Genomic DNA, 13264 nt, shown 5'->3' with positions numbered 1-13264 from the left:
ACAATGTATCTGAACTTTCCCCCGTGATGCAGAGCAAGTCCTCAGGATCACGTGTCTTGCTGCAGGGGTTGAGAGATGGCCTTCGTCAGTTAGAGGGACAGGGCTTCAAATTCTGGCTCGTCTGTTTCAACAACAAGGCTCTTGGCAACTTACTTAACTTTTCCAAGATTCAGTTTCCTCATTTACACATGGAGACCCTAATTCTTAGAAATTAAAATAAATGAGAAAATGTGTGTAAAACACTAAGCAAGTGTCTAGTACATTTTAAGTGTTCAATGAATGGTGGTCATTATTGTACTTTCCCTGAATTGTTAACTAACAGCACTTCTAGGGGGAGTGGGGAAGGACAGAGAAGATGGGGCACAAGATTGTGCTTCACATTCATCCATTTCTGTTGCTTATAGATATGTGGTTCTTTTCAGAAACAATAATTACTATCACAAAACATGGGGTGGACCAGGGTGAGAGTTTCACTGTTGAAGGAATGAATAAATGAATGAAAGAACAAATACACACACATAGGAATTATAAGGCAATTCTGAATAGGTCAGAGACATTCAGCAGATTACTAATCTCGCTAGCAAAAAGTGTGCACATGCTATTCCTGCTACCCCAAATGTATATACCTCTTCTGAAAGCCTAGCTGATTCCTGTCCATTCTTTGAGACCAAGGCTCACTGGGAAACGTTTCCTCACTGACAGGCTAGGTGGAGTAATCCTACTCTGTCCTCTGCATCTGTAGGGCTCCCACTTCTGGGCAGTAGTTAGAGCAGAAAACTGACAGTCACAGCGCCATACAAGGTCTCCCTTTTTGAATTCCAAATCCTTGAAAACAGAAACTGTGTTGTTCATCCCTTTATTTACTGCCACCTAGCACAGCGCAAGGCACACAGTAAATAATTATTCAAGAAGGAAAGGAGGGAGGGCAAGAAGTAGGATTTAAGATTAGTTTCTACCACTAGTATGAGTAAATTCTGGTTTCAGAAAATATTAGAACTGAAAGTGTGTTAAACACCAGTTTCCACTTAAATGACTTACTAGATTAAGCAATGCTCCCAAATTGCTCCGTAAAACACCCTAACTGCTCTTGGCTGGTAGGCTACACTCTGGGACAACCTCTCATTTCTGCTTCCATCAGTGGAAATGGATATTCACCAAGAATCAAACAAGTCTGTTCCTAAGCCTGTTGATATCGGTTGAACTTATAATTATGACGACACATTTTATTAAATAACAAAAAATGAGTGCAAAAGAGAAGAGTTGCTTCCATGAAAAGTTGAATGCTTCCAAAATTCAATAAAGATGAGTTACTTAAAAACAGCTGTCAATTTTGATGTAGGTGAGACAAGCAAAATATCAGAAAAAATGAAGCATAAAATTCTAGAGTCTATATTTAGCTTGCTTCGAATGTTACTCCTCCTCATTATAAAGAGTCTGAAATTGGACTTTATAAATGGTGCAGTATGGGTGTGGTTTATGCCAGAAATATGACATTCCACCCCAAATAGCAAACCCATATTCTCAAAGAAAAGGCTGTGACTCAGAATCAAAGACATACACAGATACATATTTCAAGTTTAAAATAAACATTTCGGGTATGCATGCATCATTTTTAATGATTTACTCATTTGAACTGACTTCTCCTAAGATTATCTTACTGCAGCTCAGCATTTTACTCTCAAAACTAGACAAAAGATAGAAATGCTCACGACATGCAAATAAAAATAAAGACATACCATTTTTTAATACTTGACTCTGGCAAAGAGTATTATAAAAGAACTAAATTCAGCCAAAAAAATTAGAGAGTTTCAAAACTGGTGATGAAAATGTAAACTGATACAATTGTTTTGTGGACAGTTTGGACTAGGTGGAGTAATCCTACTCTTTTGTGGACATATCATACTCAGTAATTACTTATGATTCACAAACAAAAACATTTACTACAATGTTATAAACAACAGTAAGATGCTGGAAATAAAATGAGGTAAAAGTTAAATTTATATCATTGATTCAGGATTCAAACATTATGTTTATGAAGAATTTCTAGTAATATGAGGAAAATTTAAAATACGATGTTAGGAAAAAGCATGAGGGGATGAACTAACTTTATTGTGGTAATCATTCTGCAATATATACACATATCAAATCATCACATTTTATACCTTAAATTTACATGCTATCTGTCAATGATATCTCAATACAGCTGGAAAAAACCCCACCGACACACAAAAAAGAAAAAATGGAACAAATATAACACTCAGTGATAACTATCTACTTAGTGTGTTGTGTTTACTTTCTGCTTTGTCTATAAATTTTGAATATTCTATAATGATTAAGAAAGAAAGAATTTTATGTAGTTATTTGACGAGGGGAAAGAGCACATCTTATTAGACCTGTGGGACTGTGAAACTCCTTCTCTATCCTATATTCTATAAGATGACTCAGAAAGATTAAAAACACATTTTTAAAAAGAAACGTCACCAAAACACCACCTTGTAATCTCTGGGCTCTTTCAACCAGCAGCTCTGTGCCTCTACCTGACCTAATCAAACTCACCGGTACTGAAGGTTCCTTACAGCAGACACACTGTATTCATGGGCTGGTTCCGGAACAATTTTTACCAATCAAAGGCAAATAGCATTTGGGCAGGTGGGATATCTAGAATTTTGTCTTTAATAGCTATACTGAGGTATAATTTTTAATAACATAAAATTACTGGTTTTAAGTGTATATTTAATGACTTTAAGGAAATTTACAGAGTTATACAACTATTACCACAAACTTGCTTAAAAACTATACATACATACACATACAAAATTATGATTTTTTCATTAATTTCTTTAAAAGCATATGACTGTTTAAGCTAAAATTAAAATTATCTTGCAGTGTTTATAATATATGTAGATTTTACACATATGAAAATTATAACATAAAGAACATGGAAGGAGAGTAAACTGGCCTATACAGTTACAAGGTGTCTACATTTTATGTGAGGTGGTATGATATTAATTTTAAGTAGAATGAAAATTTAAGGATATACATTATAATCCTCATAGAAACTGCTAAAAAATAATATAAAGTAATAGAGCTATAAAAGGCAATAGAGATATTAAAATGGAATTCAAATAAATGTGGCAAAAATCCAAAAGATGGCAGGAAAAGACAACGGGAAGAACACAAACAGACGGACAAACCAAAAAATCATAAAATGGCAGATCTAAATTCAACTATATTAATAATGACATTAAATGTTAATGGACTGCACACTTCAATTAAAAGGCAGTGATTATCAGAATGGATAAAAGAATAAGACCCAGCTATATACTGGCTATGAGTGACACACTTTAACAATGCAGACAGACTGAAAGCAAACAGACGGAAAGAGATATGCCACGGAAACAGTAAAGGTAAGACTGGATTGGCTATACCAACATGAGATAGAATAGACATCAAGACAGAGAATTATCAGGGAAAAGGAGGGACATTTCATAATGATTAAAGAGTCAGTTCATCAAGAAGATGTAACAATCATAAATATGTATTTGCTTAATGATAGAGCTTCAAAATCTCTGAAGAAAAGCTGACAGAATTAAAGGGAAAGACAGATAAAGCCTTAATCATACTTGGAAACTTAACACCCCTCTCTCAGCAGCTGATAGAATAATTAGACACAAAAATTAGTTAAAACATAACTTAAAAATTACTATTTTTAAATTAATATTAAATAGAATACTATAGCCCAAACTACAGACTATAAATATATATATCTTTTTTTTGGTGAGGAAGATTGGCCCTGAGTGAACATCTTCCTCTGTGTTGTATGTGGGACACCGCCGCACCACAGCCTGATGAGCAGCGTGGAGCTCCAGGCCCAGGATCCACACCTGCAAGCCCTGGGCTGCTGAAGCAGAGTGTACGAACTTAACCACTAGGCCACTGGGCCAGCCCCAGAATATACATTTTTCTTAGGTGCACATATGCATTCACCAAGATAGATCATATGCTGGGCCATAAAACAAGTGTCAATAAATGTTAAAAGACTGAAATCATTCAGAATATGTTCTCTGATCACAACGGAACTAAATTAGACATGAATAATTCTAAGATATGTTAGAAAATCCCTAATATTTGGAACTAAACAACACACTCCTAAATAATTGATGAGTTAAGAGAAAAAATCACGTGGTAAATGAAAAAACCTTTCAAGTTGAATGATAATGAAAACCAAAGTTATGTTGTATTTCAACTAAAGCAGTGCTTAGAGAAAAATGTAGATTTAAAAGTTTACATAGAAGAAGAAAGTAGTAAAATCAATGATCAATGAAGCTAGAAAAGAGAACAACGTAAACTCAAAATAAGTAGAAGAAAGGAAATAAGAGCAGATATAAACAAAATAGAAAAGAAAGAGTAAAATTAGCAAATCAAAAGGTTAGTTCTTCAAAAAGACCAACAAAATTAATGAAATACTAGTTAGGCTGATCAAGAAAAAAGGGGGGAAATTACAAATTATCAATATCAGAAATGAAAGATGGGTTATCATTCTAGATGCTACAGACAGTTAAAAAGTACTAAGAAAATACTATGAGCAACTTTATACTAAAAACTACAATTTACATGAAAACAGTAAATTCTTTGAAAATTACAGCAAATTTTTAAAAATTAAATCATAAGATGAAATAAAATTTGAATAGCTCTATATTAAAGAAATTGAATTGTTTATCAAAAACCTTCACATAAAGAAACTCTGGGACAGATGGTTGCTGGTAAACTCTACCAAATATTTAAGGAAGAAATAACACCAATCTTACATAAACTTTTTCAGAAAATACATGAGGAAGGAATACTTCTCAGCTTGTTTTCTGAGGCCAGCATAGGCCTAATACCGAAGTCTGACAATGATATAACATAAAATTACAGATGAATATTCCTCATTGAACACAGGCATAAAAATCTTTAACAAATGATTAATGAATTGAACCCAGATAAAACATAATGACCAAGTGGGACTTTATCTCAGGAATGCAAGGATGATTTAATATTGAAAAATTAACCAATGTAATGAACCATTACAACAGAATAATGGAGAACCAAATAATCATTTCAATAGGTACAGAAAAAACACCCTACATAACGTCCGTTCAAGTTATTGCTCTCCAGAGTTAAGGTGTCATTTCTCTCTGGCTACTCTGCTTTCAAGGTCTTTTCCTTGTCCTTAGTTTTCAGAAGTTAGATTTTGATGTGTCTGAGTATGGATTTCTTAGAGTTTATCTTGCTTGGGTTCATTCAGCCTCTTAAATCTCTAGGTTTATGCCTTTCAATCAAATTTTAGAAGTTTTGAGCCCTTATTTCTTCAATTTTTTTTCAGCCCCACATTCCTTTTCCTCCCCCTTACCGAACATAGGTGTCACATGTGTTAGATCTTGATTGTCCCACAGGTCCCCAAGACTCAGTTCAATTATTTTTCCATCTCTTTTTCTTGGTTGTTCAGATTGGATGTCTCTTGATCTGTCTTCAAATTCACTGCTTCTTTCCTCTGTCACCTCCAGCAGTTCAATTATTTTTCACTCTTTCTTCTTGGTTGTTCATACTAGACCAATGTCTTCAAATTCACTGATTCTTTCCTCTGTCATCTTCAATTTCCCATTGAGTCAATCTAGTGAATTTTTTATGTCAGTTATTATATTTTTCAGTTCTAAAATTTTCATTTGATCCTTCTTTATATCTTATTTCTTTGCTGAGATTTTTTATCATTTGTTTCCATGGTTTATTATTGCTCATGGAAACATTTTTATAACAGTGGCTTTAAAATCCTTGCTTGATAATTCCAAAATCTGTGTCATCTTAGTGTTGGCATCTACTGATTGTCTTTTCTCATTAGAGCTGAGATTTTATTTGTTCTTGGTAAAATGAGTAATTTTAGACTGTATCCTACACATTTGGAGTATCATAAGAATCTAGTTCCTATTTAAATCTTTTATTCTAGCAGATAGAACCTCTTTAGGTTCGGAACACTTGTCCTGCATCACTTTTGTGGACTGTGGTTCAAAAGTCAATTTAGTTCACAAAGCTTCTGCAGTGCTGTTCTGGTCTGCCTCCCTCAGGAGACAGGACTCCACTCCACAGCCTCCACTGTGCTAGGGATGGAGGAGGGGCATCAACTCATCATTACCGGGCAAGGGTGGAAGATAAGGTTCCACCCTCGGACTCTCTTGGGGAGGGGCATTGTCTAGTTAATGCAGGGGTGGGAGACAGGAGTTAGAGCTCCATCTACAGTCTCCACAGGAGAGGGGTACTATTTCCTCTGCTACTGCAGGGCTGGGGTTGAAGTCAGAGTCCCAGCCACAGGTCCCTGGGAGAGGGGCACCTCTCCCTACTGAGAAGTCAGACTTTCACCTAAAGGCTCCATGGAGAAAGGAGGACACCTCAGTACTACAGAGGAGGGTATAAAATAGGTTTTTACTCTACTGGCCCCACTACTGCAGTGCCAATTGGGGCTGGGAAGAGGCGCAGTTTGATTTCTGGTGTTCATCTTCAGAATAGGCAGGTGTGGTCAAAAGGTTTCTCTACAGCTGAACAGCTCTTTTCCCAGTCCTTTGGCTAGAGAGAGCAGACCTTTCTTGGCTACTTTCTTGTAGTCTGTGCCCAGTAGTGTTTCCAGTTTGCAGGGCACCCAGGAGGCAAGAAAAACCCCAGGGAACTCCCTGCCATGTGGTTCCTCAAATCCCAAGGTCCCACTCAGTCTGCCATCATTTCTCCACTTTTCAGAGTCTTCTGGTAGGTGACTTAAGTATTTTGTCCAGGAATTTTTGCTGTGATTAGTGGAAGAAGTAAAATGAAATGTGTTTACTCTATCCTGTTCAGAACCGGAAGCTGGAATTTGCTTTTAAATGCATCAAAAAATAAGATGAATTAAGGAGCAGAAGGTTGGAAAGGTGGCTATATATGTAAAATGAATCGGCATAGTAAAATGTTAATGGTAGAATCTAGGTGGAGGTATATGGGTGTAATCTGTAAAATCCTTTCAACTTTGCTGTATGTTTGAAAATCTTCACAATAAAATGTTGGGGTGGGGGAAATCTCTTGGCCAAATTCAAAATGCACGTGATTAAAAAACAATCCGTACCTTGCAAGAGAAAGAGAAGAATTCCTCTGCTGAGTCTTTTGAAAGAAAGGTACTAGAAATCTGTTCTGATCAATAGTTCCCAGATTAGCTGGAATGAGAGGCTATTAGATGGTAACACCTCCTTGTACAAAAGCTCTAGCCAGCTGACTGCTACTTCTTGTTTTTAATAGCTTATTTTGTCCACAGCCTGGTCCTGAGGCCTTGTCAGTTTTGCATCTCTAAGAGTAATTACATCAGAGTTAACAAGCATAGTGTAGCTGAGCAGCTGAAGTGCTTATAGGACAGTTAATGCTGGGGAGGGACTAAATTCATTATTTGAAATGAAAATAAGAGATGGGGATCTCTCTCAAAATTAAATCTTTATTTTTGAAAAAACAAACTAACACACAGAATAAATGTGAGGGCCCAATCTGAGGAGAATTTGGGACAGAGCTATGCCACTGATCTTTTTAGTAGGTCCGCTTGAACTTCTTCTTTATTAAGACACAGTGTGACCACCTCCACACTGTAATAGGTCTTAGGAATGCAAAGCTCTCTAGGACACTGATTCTCCTCATTCTTCCCACAGATACAACTGTGGCATACAGCATATACTGCATAACTGCATAGGGAAAAAGTACAGGCATTGGAATAGGACAGACTTAAATCTGAATCCTGGCTCTGTTTTCTTCTAACTTAAATGACACTGGGTCAGCACCTCTGCTCTCAATATCCTATCTGTAAAATGGAGATAATGAATGCCGCTATCACGAATTCAGTGAAATGATGAATATAAAGTGCTCTCTTGCCTATGTAGAAACATACTTAGGCCCACACTTTCTTAATTCTGGGGTGGATGAAATGAAAAGAACAAGAGCTCATCTAGTCTTTTCACACACTGATGAAAGTTCATCAAGAACCCTGGATGCAAAGCAGCTAACTGTGCAGTGGTCTCTTACACTTCCTGTCAGGACTGCTTGGACAGTACTTGCCCCTGGATTACACCTTTACTCTTCTGTTGCCTGGTTAGTCTGAGGCTAGGCACTCCTGGGCCAAGGCAAGACTGCTAGTTACGGCTGAGCTCACTGAGTCAGAGGCAGTCCTGGAAGGTCTATACAACTTTCCTAGGTTTTCTTCTAAAAGGGCCTACCCTAAACCTCCCTGGCATAAGCTTGACCAGAATTTTCAACAAAAAGCTATGAAACCTGATGAACAATAGCCTCTCTCCAGTGGTGGAAATATAAGTTTTTTTAAATGGCTGACTTACATTTTTTTAAGAAACAGATTCTAAATGCCTAAATATGTTGTTTGGTAAAATGCTTAAGACTTTTATTCCTGTTACAAAATAACAAATGAATATAGTGACTAACCTTTGTACGGTGGGCGAGTCAACATCTATCCTACATCTTTCACGCACACTTTTTAGATCTTCACAATGTCCTATCTCACCTGCCTCTCTTAATCCAACAGTTACACTCCCAATTTATACAGTTGGTTCCGTAAAAAAACCAGCCTACGGCACCTTTTGCCATTCCCAGAATCAGTCCAAAATCTTTCATTCTGGCCGCTTTCTGCTCCACTTCATAACTTCTCCTTCAGCCCAGTTCTCATCCCTATGATGACTTTACATACAGGCTCATTTTACAGCTTGAGAGGCGTCAACTGCCCTCTTCTCTGGTTCTGAGTTCTGGTTTCCCTCCCTAACTAGGATTAGTATTTGATCCACTGACTACACTCCTTTAAATCATGCTGGGAAAATATCTGGCCAGGCCCAGTTGCTGGACGTAGCCCGAGCAGCCAGTACTTACACACTGGTTTACACCCCAGTCTAAACACTTATGCTCTATCTAAGTTTTCAATTCATTCATGTGTAGGGACCACAAAGAGGAATTCCCAGAGCTAACACACCGGGCAGTTAATTCCTTTTTCTTTTACCTCTGCCTTTGGCTCCGCTGATTCATTAGAGGTATCGAGTTGTTCCTTGGCTTGGGCCATCTGAGTCATCAGCCTGTCCATGTGGGACTGGATGTCTGCCAGTATCTCAGTCACATGAGCCGTGGCCATTGCTTCCTGGATGTCCACTAGATGCAGGGCCTTCTGCTCCTCATCAGCAATCACTTTCTGAACTTTCTTAAATTCCTGCTGTATAAACACCTTCATCTGGTCCCGGGTTACCTGTAGAACACAGACAAGGAAGAATAGTAAGTTGAACACACAAAGAAATGGAAGGGTAGAGCTATTACTGTAAGTACTAGGCAGCTCTGGCCAAAATAAAAACAAACCATAGTTCCTACCTGATGCTGAAGTTTTGGGAATATCCTCTAAACAATGCTCCCCTAATATCTTCAATAAATTTCCTGTTAATCTTTTTGCCTTTTTCATTCTTTGGGAAGTAATTCCTTATCCTTCCTTTTTGTTTTCCCTTTTGTTCATTTTTATACCAGTAATACATGATTACTTCTTAAAAATTTAATAGATAAGTGTATATTGTAAAAAGTTAAATTCTACTGTCTCCATCCTGATACCATTTTCCCACTCAGAGGGTAATTACTGTTAACAGTTTGTTATGTACCACTTCAGCCATTTTCCTACCTAGTTATATACATATATATATATATGTATACTGACAATTATGTTGTTTTTTATAAATGGGTCATAGTGAACACATGGTTCTGTGTCTCGCCTATTTAAAATGTTAATATGTACAGGTCAACTTTATTCTTTGAATTATTTTTAATGTCTGTATGATACAGATAGATATGGATATTTATATATATAAATAAAAGGATAAATATATCTATTAAATATTTCCCTTCTTAATGAAAGTGTAGGATATTTCCAAATTTTTGCCATTACAAACAATACAGCCAAGAACATCCTTGGATACACCTTTTAATATTTGCATATGAGTTTCTTTATAGACCTTTGGAGTCACTGAGTCAACTTATATATACTCTAAAAATACTGACTGATACTGCTAAACTGCCCTCCAAAAAAGATGCATCAATCACATTCCTACAACAATGTATGAAAGCAAGCATTTCTCTACACCTTCACCAATATTGGATATTAGTGAAGCCTTTAGATTTGTACCCTCATGGGTGAAAATACGGTATTGTTTTATTTTGCAACAACTTTGCAGACCAAATAAAATACAACTGCAGGCTATATTTGGCTAGGGCATAAGGCAAACAAAGTGAGAAACCACCAAAATAAGAACTTCTAAACTCCTTGTTCTGCCAGTGACTCCACTTACTGATGTTTCCTTGCAAGCATGTTTATTTTATGAATATTTTTAAACAACTGTGCACACTGAGGAGCTGAGGTAGGGACCAGGGAAGAGGCAGAACAGTAGACAAAAGGAGAAAGGCCAATACAAAATTTTAGAGCTGAAAAAGAAAGTATCGTCCTCTAAGAGAATGCCTTCCTTTTACAGATAAGTGAACAGACACAGCTGCAAACCTGGAGGAGACACAGAGGACTCCAACCTTCTTGTTCCTGGTCTGGTGCTCTGTTCACTACCACAATCTGATGGAAACAAAGTCAAACTGGGAAAACCTAAAAAGGAGACTGAAGAAGAGAAAGACTAAAGGAGAGGGGAAAATGAGGCCATTTTTAATTAGCCCCTTAAAAACTGAAAGAAGCTAGATACATTAAGCAGCTTTTGTAACAATGCCATATGAACGCCAATGAAAAATAAGGCCTGGACGACAGATTTGCTCACACATCAAGTGACTAAGTGACATAAACCCTCAAGAACTCATATACTCTGTGTAGGTGCTCTCCTTGGTGCTAAAGAAAAGGGGAGGGGGAGTGTCAAATGTTATTAATGTCCCTGCAAATTCTGTATCAGATTGAGAACTGTGATTTGTGTTTATTTATGGAATTTCTTTTTATTTTTAGTGTGTATATTTCAAGACTGTTATGCTTTATGGTGACCATTCATCAATGGATCTCTACCCTCGAAATAAATTAGGTCTTATAAGACCTAGGACCTCCTCTTAGAGACCAAACCTAGGAAGTTTTAGCCAAGGGATGAACTTTTCTGAATGCCTACAAAATCTCTTAACAGTTCCAGGTGACTAAAAATGGAGATCATAATAAAACTGACTTGCAATCTATTTTACTAGACTTTGCATACACAGATGGTTCAGAGTTAGGAAGCTGATGTCATAGTCAGGAAAGGTGTGGACCAGACTGCACTAGGTGATAAATCATGGTTTTGAAAAATTAAAGTTTTTATTTCCCATTGCTTTAAGCAGATTTTTTAACCTTTATGTAGTTTATTTTATACAAATTAGGCCACAAATGAGAACTGAAGGCAGAATAATCTACTCTCTAAAACGCTTTATGCCTTCTTCCAACTCCTGTTCTCTACTGATCAACAAATAGGTATGCTCCAACCAAGTTCAGAACGGCAAGAACAAACTTCTGGGTCACAGCATCCTTTCAAATTCAGAGCCCAAAGGACAGACTTCTTGGGGGACTGGGCAGGTGGTAGGTCTGGAGAAAGGACTCCTACCAACAGCAGGAGTGAAATAGCTTTCAAAACTCCCTTTTAGGTTTCATTTCACCTCCTTGCTATCAAAACCATTCTGCTATAAACTGAACAGTTCTCCAAGAAGTAGGAGGCCCTTCACATCAGCACCTGCTACCTGGGAGCCAGTGACATCATTTCTGAGGAGGTTTCTTAGAACTTCTTCAGGCTCTATCCCATAGCTCCCAGGAGTTGAGAGTGATAGTCTCATACTCTTGACTATACTACACGTGGTGTTATGTAAAAGGAGAAAATTCTACATAAGCAGAGAAGAAGGAAGGCTGGATGTATCACAGAATGATGAAACTGGTGGTGATACAAAATGTTCCTTTTTTATAGGATCTACTAGTAGTTGTCAAACCTTTTAAAAGCCACAGAACTTCCCTCACGCCAAACAAAATCTTAATGTAGAACTCCAAAATATAATAGAGCCAAAAGAGGAACTACTCTGGTTAAAAGAAAAATCTCCCCTTCCTCCTTGAAGCACTTCCTAGGGCACTGGCAATGGTCTCCAGGAAAATCTCACCTGAGGGGTCTGGGTCCTCTACACAAATGAAACCCTAAAAGGAGTTTTCTCCCTTTGGTCAACTGACTGGCCCCTAAGTTGTTGAAACCTTAAAGCCCTATGTTACAAGCAAATTGATAGATCTTTGTTATGGCTGCATTAGGGTGAAAAGCTATGTTATTACTTAAACATAGCATTGTAATTTGAAAAAAATTGGCAGCTTATTTGTGAATGGTCATAACTAGTGAACATCTGACTGTTCTCATTAGAGCTGACTCCAACCTCCTCGTTTTATAGGTAAAACACACACACACACACACACACACACACACACACACAAGAGGCTCCAGAGAAGTGCAGCAATAAAGTCAGGTTTAAAAACCAACTTTCCTCTGGTCGAGTCCAGCAGACTTTCTGCTAAAACATATTGCCTCTAACGATCCCTTTCTGCCTGCTTCAAGTTCTTCAAATTTCCTTCTTCTTAATTGAGATGTTTCCTCAGTTAACAGGCTGCTTCTGATGTTATCCCCACTAGGATGCTACTCCCCCGAAGTGAATCTTGGGATAAAGAATGTACATCTCAAGAGTTAAGTCTCAACCCACAGTACTTTCTACATGCTCTTGTAGTTAATATTTCCAAGCTAGGCTGGACCCAAGAGGCATGTAGACTAGCACTTTACACATACATAATTAAACACATAAAACCTTGAATTAAGAGCTTGTACTTAAAAACACCACCATTCGATGTGCTAGACAAGGGTTAGAAGCCATTAACTCCTAGCTAGCTGGCCTGTAGGAAACTAAAGTTTTATTTACTTTTCTATTATAAGCAGATTATAAAAACAAGCAGCAAACTAGCTAGAGAACATTATGGCTTAAGAAAGATTTGTTCCAGAAAAGTGTTGCTGAGATAAACTGAGAAAGACAGAACAGGGTCAGGAGCAGGAAGCTAAACAAAAGAAAAGGATCCAATTCTACACTGATTGAAGGTTTCAGAAATACCTGTTCTATTAACCAAATTTCCTGCAAGTAAGTTTAAAGGCTCCTACTCCAAAAACGACTGCAAAAAATGTGGACTGCATGAAATAGAGTGTGAAGACTCTACCTCCTGAAAAGGTCA

General features: G+C 37.4%; 1 protein-coding gene across 3 annotated transcripts in view; it reads right to left on the bottom strand.

Moving 5' to 3' along the window:
* TRIM44 (tripartite motif containing 44) overlaps positions 1-13264 on the bottom strand; it is a 112406-nt gene that overhangs the window by 61139 nt on the left and 38003 nt on the right. For all 3 annotated transcript variants that reach the window (XM_070563791.1, XM_070563790.1, XM_070563792.1), the window contains exon 3: positions 9038-9277. In XM_070563791.1, the coding sequence (XP_070419892.1) occupies positions 9038-9277 (240 nt within the window). The remainder of the gene's footprint in view (positions 1-9037; positions 9278-13264) is intronic.

Source organism: Equus przewalskii, chromosome 11 (genome assembly GCF_037783145.1).
Source record: "Equus przewalskii isolate Varuska chromosome 11, EquPr2, whole genome shotgun sequence".
In the NCBI taxonomy this organism is placed as follows: domain Eukaryota; kingdom Metazoa; phylum Chordata; class Mammalia; order Perissodactyla; family Equidae; genus Equus; species Equus przewalskii.
This window is presented reverse-complemented; position numbering and strand designations above follow the sequence as displayed.